This window comes from Macaca nemestrina, chromosome 10 (genome assembly GCF_043159975.1).
Source record: "Macaca nemestrina isolate mMacNem1 chromosome 10, mMacNem.hap1, whole genome shotgun sequence".
Classification (NCBI taxonomy): Eukaryota; Metazoa; Chordata; class Mammalia; order Primates; family Cercopithecidae; genus Macaca; species Macaca nemestrina.
Window position 1 is genome coordinate 125,386,739 of NC_092134.1, and position 17,665 is coordinate 125,404,403.

Consider the following 17,665-nt stretch of genomic DNA (forward strand, 5'->3'; position numbering starts at 1 on the left):
ATATGGGGTAGACCTAACTGCAACAATTAGAAACATTGTTCAAAATAATATTAAACATTTATGTTTTTATTTGTACATTCTAAAATGTTCAGCGTTTTCTTTTTTACTTTTCTTTAACTGTCATAATACGTTTATCTCTATGACAGTGGAGCACAGGCTGAGAACCCAAAAAGAGAAAGAACAATAGACTCAACTCTCAACTCTCTATGGCCTGTAATGGGTTAACTTTTTAAGTTTAAAACAAAACAAAAGAATTGAATGTTGAAAGTGTTTTCATTTTCTTTTTTTTTTTTTTTTGGACAGAGTCTGGCTCTGTTGCCCAGGCTGGAGTGCAGTGGCACGATCTTGGCTCACTGCAACCTCTGCCTCCTGGGTTCACACCATTCTGCCTCAGCCTCCTGAGTAGCTGGGACTACAGGTGCCCGCCACCACACCTGGCTAATTTTTGTTTGTTTGTTTGTTTGTTTGTTTGTTTGTTTGTTTTAGTAGAGACGGGGTTTCACCGTGTTGGCCAGTATGGTCTCGATCTCCTGACCTCGTGATCTGCCAGCCTAGGCCTCCCAAAGTGCTGGGATTACAGGCGTGAGCCACCACGCGCGGCCTAAAATGTTTTCATTTTCTATCATTACCTTCCTTAGTTGAAAAAGAGGAAAGTAGATGAGAAGCATGTTTGTCATAGGCAAAAAAGCAATTGTCCTTCTCAATCTGTAAAAATGTTCACTCCTTCCCGCAAAACACATTCAGTAAAATTTTTCCATCCAACAGTCAAAAGTTAAAAATCTTTCCAATGGATTACAATTTCATATTCTTTGAAAGCCAAACTTTCCTTTCTCTGTTCATCTGTAGTTATTCTATAGTTTTTTTTTAGATAGGATTATAACTAAACTAGTCTTATCTTTAATATTTTAACAAATATTAGACCAGGTATAGTGGCTCACACCTATAATTTGAGCACTTTGGGAGGAAAAGTTGGGAGGATTGCTTCAGCCTAAGAGTGTGAGTTCAGCCTGGGCAACATAGAGAGACCCTATCTCTACAAAATTTTTTTCAAAAATTCGCCAAGTGTGTTGGTATGCACCTGTGGTCCCAGCTACTTGGGAAGCTGAGGCAGGAAGATCACTTAAGCTAGGAGGTCAAGTCCGCAGTGACTCGTGTTCACACCACTACATTCCAGCCTAGGTGACAGAGTAAGACTCTATCTAAAATAAAATAAAATAACTTCTAAATGTATGCATATTTATCTCATTAAATGAGGATTGCTTGACTACTGATCTGATCTTTATTCAGAATCAGGGTTTACTGCAGTGACATATTTGTGCATTTTCCTCAAATATTAAATTAATTTGAGTCAAATACTATGCTTCCCATAGCTTGGAGGAATTTGATTTGGTGACTGGAGCCACTGACCTGGTTAAAAAAATCTATAGAAACATCTGGTGCTGTGAAATAAAAGACGCTAATACAATGAACACTTATTTCCCCCGATGCCTGTATAAACCACATTCATTATTGCTATGTTAAATGATTATATGTCTTGAGTTTTTCCCTACCCCCAGTCCGCAGGAACTTTAGAAATGGATATACACGGCCGGGCGCGGTGGCTCAAGCCTGTAATCCCAGCACTTTGGGAGGCCGAGATGGGCGGATCACGAGGTCAGGAGATCGAGACCATCCTGGCTAACATGGTGAAACCCCGTCTCTACTAAAAAAATACAAAAAACTAGCCGGGCGAGGTGGCGGGCACCTGTAGTCCCAGCTACTTGGGAGGCTGAGGCAGGAGAATGGCGTGAACCCGGGAGGCCAAGCTTGCAGTGAGCTCAGATCCAGCCACTGCACTCCAGCCTGGGCAACAGAGCGAGACTCCGTCTCAAAAAAAAAAAGAAATGGGTATACACTAAACCATAAAGAGTTTGCTTGATTTATGGCAATGTTGCCGAAGCTGTTGAACATTTAGTAAAAATGCAAAATGTTCTGGTGCCTTTAAAAACATCTAAACTTGTTTTGTCTTAGTTCTTGCAATGCCACCCATACACAAAAGTTATTAAATATTTCTCTGTGCATGCTCACTACAGTGTGGCAGGTGTAATATAGCATACAGGTAGGCTGAGTTCTTACCCATAGGAAAGTTAGAAAGTTATCTGTTAGGTTTTTATATTCATGTCTGTTTTTATACAGACAAAACGAGGTAGTGAAAGCAAAAAAAAAAATGGAATAGAAAGGGGACAGAAACATCTTTGGGATTTCAACAGATATTAATAGTTATATGCACTGATATTGTACAGCCGGTACTTGTCACCTTTTACATTATAAGCCCACTTTTGGAAGTGTGTCAGAAAGAAGATAAAGGTCATATTGCTTAAGGCCTACTATGAACATAAATGATAGGGAAAAAAATCTAGCCCATAAATTGGCAAATTACCATGTACCGTGATTTAATAATCTATAAGACATCTTAAAATGAGCAAAATGGATCATTGAACTTATTTTTTTTTCCTTACCATAAATGTATAAGCTGCTATGCTGTGATTAATTTAGATCAAAATTTCACAATGACTTCCTTTTTAAAATAATGCTTTGTCTATCTCAGTGTACGACTAAGAGCTCTTAGGCTCTCTTACTTAGGGGATGAGACTGTATAAGCACTACAAACAAGAATTTACAGGGATCTCCAGCTTAAATGGAAAAGTGGATCTATGATACCTTTATAAACGAGTGTGGGAGTAAAGGGTGCAGAGGAAGAGGTTACAAGAATTTTCAGGATTATGAGTATTCAAAATGAATTAGATAGTTAAGAGACTGTTTTTAAATATTTCCTAGGCACAGTCTGAAAAAAAAAAATCTTACAAATGAGAACTATGCATGTCTTATGCTTAATTGACATATATGAAAATTCTTTTGCCTCGAAACTCAGATGTCATGTTTGGAAACCAAAGGATAACATTATACATTTGAAAACCCCATTTCATTAAAGAATACTTTGTCTCTTTTCCCAGAGAGTCTTGGGTTTGTCCCACTGAGAAAAAAGAGAACTCGAATGTAGCTGTAGAATGATCTCTTGATCCTTGGACAAAACTGAGGAAAAAGTCTAACAAATGCATCGCTTTGCAGTAAATTAGATCAGATTTCCGCATCTCCGCACTCAGTCTGTGAGCTGACAGTTCAGTAAAATGTTCCCTTGTAAGGTTCGCCCTCTTAGGAAAAGGGGCAATAATTCATCATTAGGATATCAGAGTCCAGGTGTAGATGGAAACTGATGGAGCCTCCAGCGAGGCAGGGAAAGTGCGTGGAAGAAGAAAATTTTATCTGAAGCCTAATTCCCTGGTTACAGCAGAGAATAATTAAGATAATATTGCTTCAAGAGTCCTTTAATGATTAAAAATCACATATGCAGAATCCATAAATTGGAGGGCAACAAATTGGAAGGCTATAACGTCAGAGAACTGTTTTGTGCACATTGTAGTGGAAAGTACACTCGTGGCAGTGCGCCGTACGGGCAGCCATCAGAGACGCGGACCATTCCAAGGACTTTGTTTAGATGCAACAAATCATTTGTCTGTTATTAACCCAGAGCTTGTAATTATGCAGATTGCCATAGATTTTCCTGGGCCTGGAAGTGAGATTGAGGGTTGTTCACAGTATAGCAGGCAGCTCAGGGCTGGCCATGCATTACTGAACTTGCCACATTTATCATGTTGACTGATGGCAGCAGAAGCAGGTCTCAGGTCCCAGTGGTTAATGTAGTGGGTAATTAACTGTCATTTGCCTAGTAATAGGCTGATGATCAATGGTTTGTGTGGAAACAAATTCTAATCAGGTAGCTGATAAATGCTCAGCTAGCGAGAGCAATTGAAATTGGGGGAAACTATGTCCAGAATTTCAAAATGGCATTGTGTGTGTATGTTTATTAGATATGAGCAAACTGAATAATTCTTAAAAACGGCTTTATCGCATGTTAACCAGATTTTATATACACAAGTATATCTATATTCATTGAATAAAGAACTTTTAAGTTTTTCTTATTTCTCAAAAATAATAAAGAACAGAAGAAACAACGGCACTTGTAAGTGATGTGCCTCCTAAGTAGGTCATGTTAAGTACACTGAAAAATAAATATGAAATGTTAGAATGAACTAAAAAAATTCTTCTTACAAATGAATAGGATGAAAGCTTTAGTTTGTGATGGTTTTATTTTTTGATGATGCCAGTAGGAGATGTAAGGTATTCCATTTTCGAGGAAGTTCTTTTTAAAGAAATATTATTTATCAAAATACGGATTACAAACTGAGAACATGAAGGTTATTTGTGTTATATTCCTTAAAATAAGCATACTAAAGTATTTTTAAATTCGTGAAGGAAAATAAGTGTTTAACAATTATGAATTTGATCTTCTGGAATGTAAACTTCGCTTACTTTTTATCAAGTGCACAGACTGTGTTAACAAAGTCTTTAAAATGCATTTATTGTTTCTCCCTTCAAGGCGCTTATGCTCTTCAAGAGACCACCCAATAAAAATATGAGCGTAAACATTTATGGCACATTTTGCCAGACACTTAGAAACCGTCCTCACAACTGTTTCCAACAACTGTCATTATCCTGGTAAAAGGAAATAGTGATAAACTTGAAAATGAACATGCAAGCCTTAAGAAAAGGCTTCCCTTTGGAGTCTATAGAAAGTCATAACAGATACTTCAGCACATTTGTGCCTAATCCTTAAATTCAATAAAATGAAAGGCTACGTTTTTGAAAAGTACATTTTTATAACCAAAATGAGTTTTCTGTATAGCACCTTTGAATTCATTAGTTTAGAACTGCTTTTAATTTGGTCTTTCCCATGAGAGCTATTATATTTTCCTCCTGTCAGCCTGACGCTGGAGAATAAAAGAAAACTGGCAGATGTGGTGTTTTTCATCTAGTTTGCTTCCTAGTAAAAAAAAAAAAAAGTGCATTAACTACTATGCATGGAATATTATTTATAATAATTCTTCCCCACCACTATCAACTTGAAAGAAACTTGGTTTAAATATTGCCAGTGCAAATGGATAAAATATTTCCTCACATTATGAAATGAAAGACATTTTATTTTGTACGTATTTTTAGGTCATTACAAGAACGATTCTCAGGAATCTGCAGCAAATAGGAATTTTTTTCAAATCCTAGACAATTCCAATGGTTCTAACAGTATATTATGCTTCAATTTCTGGCCTAGCTGTATATAGTTTACAGCCTCATTTACTTTAATGTGCTACTTGAATAACATAATTGTAGCTATAACTATGGTATAGAGCCATAAGGTGCATGTATGTGCCTCTATGTTTTTTGACTATTTAAATGGCTTGTTCATAAATGTATTTTTAATAATAACAGCAAACCTTTTAGTAACTAAATGTCAAAAAATAATGAGTCATTCATTAGTTGGTTCCTTTCCCAACTAAAATGTTTAATATATAACATTAAGATCAAAGTTATATTGCTTTTATATTTTCTGTATACTCTAACCCAGAGAAGATTTTTGCTATGAATTCACCCCCATTGACTTCTGTTGATGTGTAGTTATGTAAGCTTCCTAATGTATTTGTCTTTTCCTTTTCTTCTCAAACAAGATGTGATTTTCATCAAGGAAGGTCAACGGAGAATATATTGCAGAAGAATATTTATGCATACACCTAGGATAAAACCCACTTGTGTACATCATAAGGCATTGTGTATTGATAGCTTTACAGGGTATATTAGCATCATCTCTCTTCACAATCTCAGATTTCTCTGTAAGAGTTTCTAAAAAAAAAAAATGTTTCTTATTCTAGGCTCTTCGGTGTAACGGGAAACTGTGCTGCCTGTAGTAAGCTCATCCCTGCCTTTGAGATGGTGATGCGTGCCAAGGATAATGTTTACCACCTGGACTGCTTTGCATGTCAGCTTTGTAATCAGAGGTAAGCAGATCTCTTTTTGGTCTCTAAAAAATGGTAAGCCTCTCTGTGCTGACTATTGATATAATAGGTGGAAATTATATTCATACATTTAAAGCAATTAATCTCAGCATTTTTCTGTTCTGTAAACTTTAATCCTATGCCAGAAACAAACCACTAAGGAGAAGAAAGGCCTTAGGACTTACTTCTACCTGAAAGAAAAGCATCATAAAAGAGCACATAACAGAAAATGGAAACACTTCTGTAAACTTTGACTTCTTTTACTCATTCCTTTCTTTTATTATTTTCCTGTCTTTTAAAACGTACTTTTAAATATCTCCTTTTTTGTACGACTTATGTGAGCAAATAAATTGTCAGTGAAGCAAATATACAGGAATTTGTTGCAGGTATTTTGTATTCTTCTTATTTTTTATATTTTAATTTCCTTATCTCTCGTGTTTTTGTTTTTGTTTTTTTAACACAAGGTCTGGTTCTGTTACCCAGCCTGGAGTGCAGTGGCGCTAACATGGGTCATGCAGCCTCAATTTCTGTGCTCAAGCAATCCTCCTGCTTCAGCCTCCCAAGTAGCTGGGAGTACAGGTGTGCACTACCATGCCTGGCTAATTTTTTTTTTTTTTTCATTTTGTATAGAGATGGAGTCTCACTATGTTACCCAGGCTGGTCTCAAACTCCTGACCTCAAGCAGTCCTCCCACCTCAGCCTCCCAAAGTGTGGGGATTATAAGCATGAGCCTCCACCCCCACCCACTGTAGATGTTTACCTTAAATTTTAACCCTGTGCTATATGTACTTTTGCAGTTATTTCAGTTATCTTTGAGAATCAGGCCAGATATAGCTAATAATTAAACAATTATCATCATTGGAGAGGAGCATTTGAAAAAGTGTTGAACAGGGAATCTGGAGACCTAAATTCTAATATGGGCTCTGCCACTAATAAGCTGTGTGATCTTAAACCAAAACTTTCCCTCTCTGGACCTCAGGTTTTTCATGTGTAACATATGAAGCCGATTTAGTTCATCTCAGAGAATTCTTTCAGCTCGAAAGTATTATCACTTAATTCCATTTTTTTCTTATTGAAAGTTATATTTTTTTATTTCTGTGAAAACTATATACTACTGGCACCTATTTTATGTGATAAATGGAGAGGATTTTAGAATATTAAAATATACATATTAAAAATACAACATTTCAAAAATTAGGACACTTGATAGATTTTAATGAAAATGAATTCACTGAGTTTCTGTGAGAACACCTGAATGGAGTATAGAATCGATAAGTATTAGTTGCATCAAGTTCTCAGTTACTGTAATTTACTCTGAAAGGCACTATTTGATGCAGAATCTTCTCATGAGACCCTGTAGAACAGTAGAAAGAATGTGACATTTACAGTGAGAACGGGATTCACATTTCAGCACCGCCATATATTAGCGAATGTATTAGCTGTGTGATCTTGAGTATGTTACTTAATCTCTCTGAATGTGATTCCCACACCCATAAAATAGAAACACTAATACCTCTCTTGCAGAGTTTGAAACTTAAATGAAATAACTTATATTAAATGTCAGGAACACAACAGGCTCTCAGAAGTTAGTTATTTTTGTAATTTACCAAGTAATATTCCGCTACCTTGACTTTCCCACAAGACATTATATCACAATAGTGCTTCTTGCTAAATGTAGATATTCAGATTGCATAAAAAACAAATGCTCATATCTCTATCTGGTTAAATTCATGGGAGCATAATTTATTAAATAAGGTGTAGAACAGTTTGAAGGCATATGCTGTACATTGCTAAATGATCTCCAGGAAAGTTATACCAATTACCCTCCTAGCAGAAATCTATAAAACTACGCATTCCCTCACATTCACTCGAGGAATTATGTTTTTTTTAAAAAAATCCTTGCCACCTTGAGTGATGATTTCTAACTATAATTTCTAATTGGCATTTATTTGATTCCTGGTGGTCCTTTGGTATTCCTTCTTTTAAAGAAGTAGGCAGTTTATGTCCTTTGTCCATTTTTTTCTATTAAGTAGGCTTACCTTTTTTATCCATGTTCTACATAGAAAATAAAAACATCATTCAAGTGCTAAACCCAGCCTAAATTCTATTATGATGCAAAGTAATTGTAGGTTGTTAATGCTATTTACAAATCATATATCAATTTTATTTCACCATTGAAATAAAAAGTTGCATTCACGATTAAGTCTGTCTCCTCAGGAGAACTCAGTCAAGTAAGACAAACACTCCTAAATTTTGACTCTAAAACTGTTCACATTCTTATTGCTGCAAAATACTATTCTAGTATCATTATTAAAGTACCTAATATATTTCTGTGTTCGCTTCATTTATTACATGCCATAATGGGACTGCATATCTTTAGTGCTGGTTATGCACAATTAGCACTTAGTTATTGTCGTGTCACTTCAGCCCTTACAAGACAAACTTCTTTAATGCAAGAAGTCAGCTAATCTTCATCAGTCAAGCAAAGCAGATAAATTTTGTTACCCAGGATACAGAAGGCTTTAATAGAGGAGATTCTCCTTTTACTCTGAAGTTTGCTTCAGTCCCCTCTAGGAAACCCATATCCCACTTCCAGTAGCCAAATTGTTGTCACAATATTGCACTTTTTCAAGTGAAACACAAGGCAAATAGGTAATTCATAGGCATTTTCCCTTAAGCAAACTTTATTGACTTCTGAAGTTGTGGAATTACACAGGTTTGTGAATTGTATTCAGCAGTCATTTCATCTTAACTTTTAAATCAAAGTATCATTAAGATCCAAAGCATTTCAAAAAGTAACAGTAATAATAACCTTTCAGGATTGATTGTTCCTTATATATAGATCTCCTCTGCCCCTTTTAGAGGAGTATAGCTAAAATGTGAATCCTGCATTACAATTCTGCTAGTTTCTCTATTTTAAAAGGTACCGCAGGAGGGTTATTTAAGCTTGTTTTATGGTATCTTGAATCTCATTCAGAATTGGAAGATTCTATATAACTGGTTAATTTCTTAAAGGTGAATCAGTCCCTTAGAAAACTCAGTAAAACTAAATGATAGTTTTGTAAGAAAAGGAAAAAAAAAAAAAAAAAAGCTTGTAATGAGATTCTCCCAAATAAGTAAAATTATGTAACAATTAATTTTCTTTTTTTTTCAGAATAAAGCACTGTGCTAGGCTCTGTGGAAGCTGAGGTTGATAAAATCTAGTTTATTTCTTAGAGGTGTCCAGAGCTATGGGAGACACAGGACATCAAAGAGTCACAGAAGAGTGTAATCGATGCTAAATAGATCTATACTGAAGGAAGAGACAGCCATCCTTCTTGAAGTGTTAGGGAAGCATCAAAAGCCTGATGTGCTGAGTCTTAACAAAAAGAACTCCCTAGAACTGGTTGACTTATAGGAAGTGTGTCTGCTGGGGGTTGGGGAAGATGAGGGAGCCAGGGAGCAGTGAGGAAAGGAATTTTCAGCAAATTGAGCAACGTGCAAAGGCATGCAGATGTGAAAGCATTTGACGGGTTTAGGAAATGAAAAGCAGCTCAGTATGTTCAGAGATTAGAGAAGCGGTTTGGTAGGCATATGGAGGAGTAGAAAGAGAGCAAGCACCTAGAGGAAATGAAATTGTAAACTTAGTCTTTGAAAAGCCATTAAATAAAAGTCAAAATGAATACAAATTTAAACTAGTCATCTCAAATACATTTGTTATTTAAAGCTATTGGTTTCTGGAATGAATCTACCTTAACCAATTTTTATTGACCACACACCTTAAGTGGTAGTACAGTTTATGATGGTTCTGCAAAGGGTTCAAAAGAAATATAACTCGTCGTCGTTTCCCGCAGAACTGCTGACTATAATGGGAAACCAGTTACACTTTCATGAGAAATTGTGAAACACCAAAATAAACAGTACACCAATAAATAAGTGCTTTGGGAGAGAGCAGAATAAGCAAATTTACATGGTCAGAGGATGTTGATGGAGCGAATGGGAACTCAAGGATTGTTAGAATTTAAGTAGACAGAAAAAGGGGAGAAATATTTATTGCTGGGGAACACCTTAAGTAAAGGTGAAAAGATTATCATTACCAAATAGTAATGATAGCGAATTCTGATAAAGTATTAGTCAAACACCCAACACTGTTCTGAGAATTTTACATGTACTCACTCATTTAATACTCAAAATATCCCATAAATAGGTAGTTATTAGCTTCATTTGACAGATGAGGAAAGTAAAGTATAATAAATGTAAGTAACTTGCCCAAGATTACAGTAAGAAGAAATGGGTAGACTCAAGATTTAAACCCAAGGAATCTGGTCTCCCTCTCTGGAGTCAGGTTCATTTCAACAGAGGTATTTTATTGTCTAAGAGCATATAAATGTGAATCGATATAGTGGAGTTAAAGTAAGGTAAACTTTGAATAATGTATAGCAAGATTTGGGGTGCGGGCAGTGTAATTTGATACAGTAAGGGTTGTTAGCGGTGAGATGTAGAATGACAACCGGATTGTCAGTGGGAAAGACAGTAAATTTGTTCACAGGTGTATAGTGGTGGAATAGAGTACACAACCCAGAACTCTTACTGAAAACAGTATAGTATAGAAATCTCTAACTTACAGTTAACTGAAGATGTGGAATAGGAAAGTATAGACACTAGAAATATGGATTGGATCTCCCTTGTTATCTAAGTGTTGTGAGATAGAAATTAATCATAATTGTCAGTCACTAACTTTAGGAAAAGAAGATGGCTAGGCTAACATTTTTATTTCTTAAAAGGGATGTTACCAGTGGAGGCTTCTTAGCATAGGCTTTTGATAACCTGCTTAAAATTAAGCACTATATTTTATAAGGATGATTTACTAGTTGTGCTTGTTTCATATACTTCTCAAGTCTCTAAGACTATATGAAGAAGCACTCAAAAATATCTAGAAATTAAATCTAATATTAATTCCAAAACATCAGAATCAGATGGTTTAATAATCCGATTGGCCATCTTCTTATTCCTTACCATAATTTTTTTTAAATGAGGGTAAAACTAATTGAACTGAGCATACTACAAGTAATTAGGGTCAGAATACAAGAAGGATTATGTTTATTTTTAGTAATTGTAGCCTGTTAATATACTTGCGGTATCCTCTGGCTATCACTCCTTTCATAATGCTTTTTTTTTTTTCCTGCAAATGCTGAATCTCATAAGAAGTTGGTTAAATAACACTGGAAATTAGCATTTCTTACAAAATCACAGTTACAGATTAATGTGTTAAGTACGTACTCTGTATTGCTGTCTCTCAAATTTCTTTATATGTATATATGAAGCATTTTTTAAAGAGGGTATCAACCTTAATTGCATACCAATCATAATCTGCTCTTAACCACAGCTTTCAAGGCTGTTTTGTTTGAGTCACATGTGCAAATGTGACATCCCTCATCCATGTTCTGTTTCATCTTGACCTTTAAGTATAAATTGAAATGCGTATAAAATGCACTTTATCCAGTTGATAGCGTATTAGTAATAAAATGTGTCAGGTAAGGATATTTTAGAAAAGTTCTCTGTCCCTCTCTCTCTCTCTCCCCTCCTCTGTTGCTGTATATATACCTCCTAATTGAATAGTAGGCACACTTTTTTAAAGTTACGCAAAAGAGAGGCTGAGGCAGGAGAATGGCGTGAACTCGGGAGGCGGAGCTTGCAGTGAGCCGAGGTTGCGCCACTGCACTCCAGTCTGGGCGACAGAGCAGGACTCCGTCTAAAAAAAAGAAAAAAGAAAAAAAAAAAAGAAAAGTTATGCAAAAGAATAATAGTCCTACAAAGAACCCAGCTACACCCTGTATTGCCGTTTAATCTTCACATTATTCTTGTAGCCTGCATGCTTTACTGCCCTCAGGTAAAAGCTTGAGTCTTGAATCCAAAAAGACGTGGGTTATTTTCCTTCCCTTATTACATACGTTCTAACTAGAGAATCTTGGGCAGGGTTTTTAAATTCTGGAATGGAATCTTAGGTTTTTCTTCTGTAAAAAGCCATGATAATGCTTACTTTCTAGGTTGGATGTAGGGAATAAATGTGATCATGAACATACATGCTTAGCATTTAGCATATGGTAAGTATTAAAAGGTGGCTATTTTACCTATAGTCCAAACACTGAGGTAAGATTTTAGATATTTCATTTCTACTCCTTGCCACAAGCCTACAAAGGCGACTGATGTCACAGGTATTAAAAACCAAAGTTTTAGTTTCAATTATCGAAAGTCGGAAGGTAGAGTTTGGACCCTACTGGTTGCACTATACCTCTCCGCCTTTCAGACACTTTTCATTTGAACCTCTCTATAATCTAGTTACGGGGCTCTTTTTCTCTTACACATGGGGAACTGAGCCAGGGATGGTCTGAACTGTACCCAGGTCTTGCAACGGGTAGGTGATAGAGGCAGGATTCAAGACAGATCCCCAGGCTCTTGGTTTTGTGTTTTCTCACTATAATTACCTTGAATTTATTATTCTACAAATACAAATTTTCTAAACGTGAAGGCCTCTAAAGGTACGAATGGCATGACATAACATGGGAACATGACAAAGAAAACGTTTTTATTTGATGGCTAGTAGAATTTTAGGGCTTACTAAAGAAGTAAAGCAAAATTTTAAACAATATGGAGTTAAAAGAGAGTATTTCCGGATTAAGTGGTTTTTAGAAAAAATGATTTAGTAATATCAGCTGGAACACAAGAGTGTTTTATTGAATCTACTTGTTTTTGGTGACATTTTATTATTTGCATATTAGTCGAAATTAATTTCAACAGTAATATAAATTTATAACTTTGAACAGTAAACATATTCTACATGGCTATTTTATATAATTTCACATAAAAAATAAGCTATCAGTTTGACTACTTAGGTCTATTCAACAAGAGAAATACTTCCTTTTATTCAGCATATCCTAGTCATCAGGATATTGTCAAACCGGTTTGTACAAACATCATTATTGAAGGGCAACATTTAAAGGATACAGGTTACAACTAATACAAGGAAAATATACTTAAAGCCCCAACCTTGAATTATTTATTGTATCCAGTAGCTTTGACCACAAACAGCCCTAGGATTTCAAGATCAGTGCATAGTCTGTGCTTTCAATCAACACCATCAGCAGGCAGTAATCCTGGAGAAAAAAAGTAAATTCCACAAATAAACAGACCAATTTTCCTTTAAGAGGAAAGCTAATTCTTTTCAATCTACTTTTTTTTTTATTACACTATTTTCCCCTCTATCTACTTAGCTAGTATAAGGATAAATTTCCAAAGCTACCCGTTGGAAAAAAAAATAGGTTCACTGTTTGTCTAGCATTCCAATCTTTGCAAATGTAAATCAGTCCAACTGCTCCTCATTTAAACCTTCAACTTCACAAAACATTAAAGGGTGGTTTTCACTACACAATTTAATCTATCCACTAAGGTTTCTGCTGGAACATCATTTGAAATTGACTATCTGATAAAGAGAGACTACTATCAAAGGTCAGAGAGGTCAACTTGTATAATTACAAGTAGTTTTACTGGGTCAACTCTACCAGACACCACTGTTTGAAGGTTAAATTGTTACAATTAAATATATATACAGATCTCCCCAGAGTTACTTTATTGTTAAATGTACCGGAAACAGAAAAAGCATTTATTTCTGACCTTAATTGTGTCCAAAGTGTCACCATGGGGAAATCATACAAAAAGAACATTTATTAAAAACATTACAGGCTTGCACATTAAACAATGCTTTATAAAATAAAATGCATAATTAGCTATTGGAAACTCGTTTAATTTATCACATCAATATTAAGTAGTTCATTTAGGTTACTCCCTTTGGTTAAATTGGAAGTGCTCTAAGAAATGACATCTACTATTTCATGTTAGTGAACTTGCCACAAACAAAGGAATATGGCTCAGCATCAGAGTCTAATGCTAGAGCAACTCTCACTTCAGAATGATTACTTCTAGATTACTAAAATTTAATCACATTTTAATAACAGAGTAAAAGAAAGCTTTAAATGGGAAGCTTTAAAATGGGCTATTTTCTAATTGTTTGATTCATTTTAATGCCTTTTCCTTTTTTATTAAGTGCCTAAATGGCCAGAGATGAAATCATCCATAATTACTGCAGTGAAACATTATTACCATTCTTTCTTTTATTTTAATGGGTGTAAATACAGATCAGTTCCTTTTATTTTTTTTATTTCCAATGTGGAAAAAAAAAAAAAAAAAGCAAGTCATCTTGGGTGCCCAAAGTGTATATCTCAATATCCTTACAATTTTTGCATGCAAAGGCAAGATTTCAAATGTGTGCAACATTTCATTAAATGAAGTAAATGGTAAATGGTTTAATTCTGATCATGAAGACAACTGTCTAAGCCAGTTTTTCAGATTCAGAGAATTACCATGTGAAACTATTATTAGGAAAATAAATCTTCATATTTATAGATCCAAATGAAATGGTCTTAACCACATTTTATTGTTTAAAATATTTTCAGATTTTGTGTTGGAGACAAATTTTTCCTAAAGAATAACATGATCCTTTGCCAGACGGACTACGAGGAAGGTTTAATGAAAGAAGGTTATGCACCCCAGGTTCGCTGATCTATCAACATCACCCCATTAAGAATACAAAGCACTACATTCTTTTATCTTTTTTGCTCCACGTGTATATAAGAATCGACACAGGAACCTACTGAATAGCGTAGATATAGGAAGGCAGGATGGTTATATGGAATAAAAGGCGGACTGCATCTGTATGTAGTGAAATTGCCCCAGTTCAGAGTTGAATGTTTATTATTAAAGAAAAAAGTAATGTACATATTGCTGGATTTTTTTGCTTGCTATTCGTTTTTGTGTCACTTGGCATGAGATGTTTATTTTGGACTATTGTATATAATGTATTGTAATATTTGAAGCACAAATGTAATACAGTTTTATTGTGTTACCATTTGTGTTCCGTTTGCTTCTTTGTATTGTTGCATTTAGTACAATCAGTGTTTAAACTTACTGTATATTTATGCTTTCTGTATTTACCAGCTATTTTAAATGAGCTGTAACTTTCTAGTAAAGAATTGAAAAGCAAATCTCACTAATGATACACAGATAGATAAAGCAAGTCTATCAACATTAAAAATACTAAAAAATAAAGACACACACAGAGCATTTTAGTGACATCTGCTACTTATTGCCGCTATAAGTTAGAGTCTATCAGTGTTCTTGTTATAACCCCCTATTTTCAGGGGGTTAAAAATAAGCTTTAAAAAATACATAAAAATTTCATCTTAAAGCACTTTCATTTTATACCAACGTGAAAAGTGCCATTTTTAGAATAACTTTAAAGCTTAACAGGTTTCCTTTTAATATCCTTTTTTTGTGTGCTCTTTACCTACACAATGGCTTTGTTTTGCTTTTTCAGCCACACCCCTTATGTGAACTAGTGCCTTTGGGTATCATGTAAAATTTTTTCCAAAGGGTTACTTTAAAAATCTGTTACCACAATTACGAGATAATCTTTAAGCGATAAATTAAACTTGTTGTATAAATTCTGCCCAGATCTCTCCACAAGAGCTGAGGGTTTAATAACTTTATGGCTTAATAAATGTATGACACTGAAAAGATTTGAGTGTGAATCTACTGAAATCACTATAATGCACATTGAAGCTGTGATGGTATTTGAGTAGTGAGGTTACTTTTGATCAGAGCAACATAATGCTCATAGAATCTTCTAGAAGAAGAGAAACAAAGGGATTGATAAAAAGCTGAGAGCTAGTGATTATATTTTTTTTGTATTTACCTGACATTTATTTTAATGTTCAAAAAGTAAACGCATTAAGTTTGATGTGTTTTACTCTCTCACTGTTTTAAGTAATTACCAACTCAGAATACATCACTCTTAGGCTGAAATTTGTCTTTCCATTTTTTAAGGTGAAAGAGTACTACCTTACATGATAGCATACAAAGAAGAAAGCTCTAGAAACAGAAATTATGGAGAATGATTATTTAATTTACAATTAAGTAAATGAGAATATGATCCCCTCTTCTGGGCTGCCCACAAACTTGCTTCTTTGCTTTTGCTCCTTGTAATAGAACTACTTTTCAACAAATCTAATTCTACACGGCACCATTAACCATATTTTCACTACAGCAAACTTAGTGCTATGGGTTTGCTTTTTCTTTGTTTTTTCTCGATCACTTGTATAGGAAACAATATTTTCCAGTGTTATTTGCATATATATTTTGTCCTTACAATATATGCATTACAGATGAAAATTAAATGTTATACCTGGATTCTTGGGTTGGGGCCAAAATATTAAGCTGAAAATAATGCTGGTGTGGATTTGTTTTAAAACAAAGCTTTATTATGAACATGCATGTGAATCTGGATATTGCCTCTTATTTTTAAGAAACTGGTTCTGTGAAAAGTGAATGATATGTATTTTTACAAATGCTTCATGGTTAGGAATCTTCAAGTCCCATGTTCCCCAGATTTGAGATATACTAAAGAAAGAAATTCAAAAATAGCTATTTGGGGCCTACAAAAATAACTATTATTTTAGCCTTAGAGCCTTACACTTGTTTCATGAAGAGAAAGGACTTGCATAACCAAAATAAACAAAGCAAGACACATTAAAAATGTGTGGGGGAGAGAGAAGTGAAAAGTGGTTTTCTTAATGCAGCCCTGCTGGTCCCCATTAACAATTGCTTGAAATTCACGTGGATGTAAAATTATAATTGTCAGTATCTTATTCAGATGATCTTTTAAGGTTTAGCTGGTTTTGCTTTTGTTTATCTATATGTCAAAATACTTGTAAATTGGGAAAAAAACTTCTCTCAGCTTCTTGAAGCTGTTCAACTATCCTTGCCATTGGAAGACCAAACAAGGTTTTCACTTTTTCTTTCACATAATATGCTGAGAAATATTTCTTATGCTTTTTACTACAAACAAAATTACTCACCTGGATTAAAGATTAAGGCCTTAATCTGTTTAGATTATCTTTAATCTCCATGAAATTGTGAAACAAGACAGGAATAATGTTTCAACTATAGGCCGTTTTACAGCTAATTGCCCATAAATTGTAGCATTTATTGACCTGAAGTACTAAGCTAATTGTCTTGACTACTCAAAGCCCCTGAATTGTTGTCAACTTTCTCCTTTGTGTTGTGTAGCCCTAACGTCATTTAGCTTGTTGTCTGATGCCTCCAGTAGGACACCTTTGATGGAGCTTTGATTTCTGAGCAGCGAAAGCTCACTTCCTAAGATGCATCTCGCATAGGCTGCCTATGATGAAGGACCGTGCACCTCCACTCCAACAGAGTGCTGAGTTTAAAGCTGACCTGTGTTTGTAATTTCACTTTCATCTTGCTTAATAAATATCTGCTGGATTCTTTCATTTCACTTTTTTACATTTGGATTTATGTTTTTAATAAAAGGGGTGTTATACTATTTGATTGCACTTAATCGGCAAAATTTAAGGTGATCTCTAGAAAGCATATGTTAAGTCCATGAAAAGAAAAAAAGGTGTGTGAGGACATTTACTTTCTAAAGCTAAGTCATAACAAACATAGACAAAGCACCCCAAATGTTTCTCTGAATGTTACGTTTAGGATCTCTGAGCTAGGTCGTTTCCTGCTGTTTATTTTTATGGGGAAAATAAAACTCTCAAACATGAAGGTAGCGATTGCTGGGTGTAATTTTGCGCATTTATACAAATTTTAAGTGATCTTTCTGAAAGCAACTCTGTTGCTGT

The 17,665-nt window shown here is 34.9% G+C and overlaps 1 protein-coding gene across 9 annotated transcripts in view; it reads left to right on the forward strand.

Moving 5' to 3' along the window:
• The window catches only part of LOC105481511 (LIM domain only 3), a 62,061-nt gene extending 44,748 nt beyond the window's left edge, over window positions 1-17,313 (forward strand). For all 9 annotated transcript variants that reach the window (XM_011741204.3, XM_011741160.3, XM_011741141.3 and 6 more), the window contains 2 exons: window positions 5,802-5,927; window positions 14,414-17,313. In XM_011741204.3, coding sequence (XP_011739506.1) covers window positions 5,802-5,927; window positions 14,414-14,519 — 232 coding nt within the window. In that variant the 3' untranslated portion in view covers window positions 14,520-17,313. The remainder of the gene's footprint in view (window positions 1-5,801; window positions 5,928-14,413) is intronic.
• Window positions 17,314-17,665: the final 352 nt, after the last annotated feature.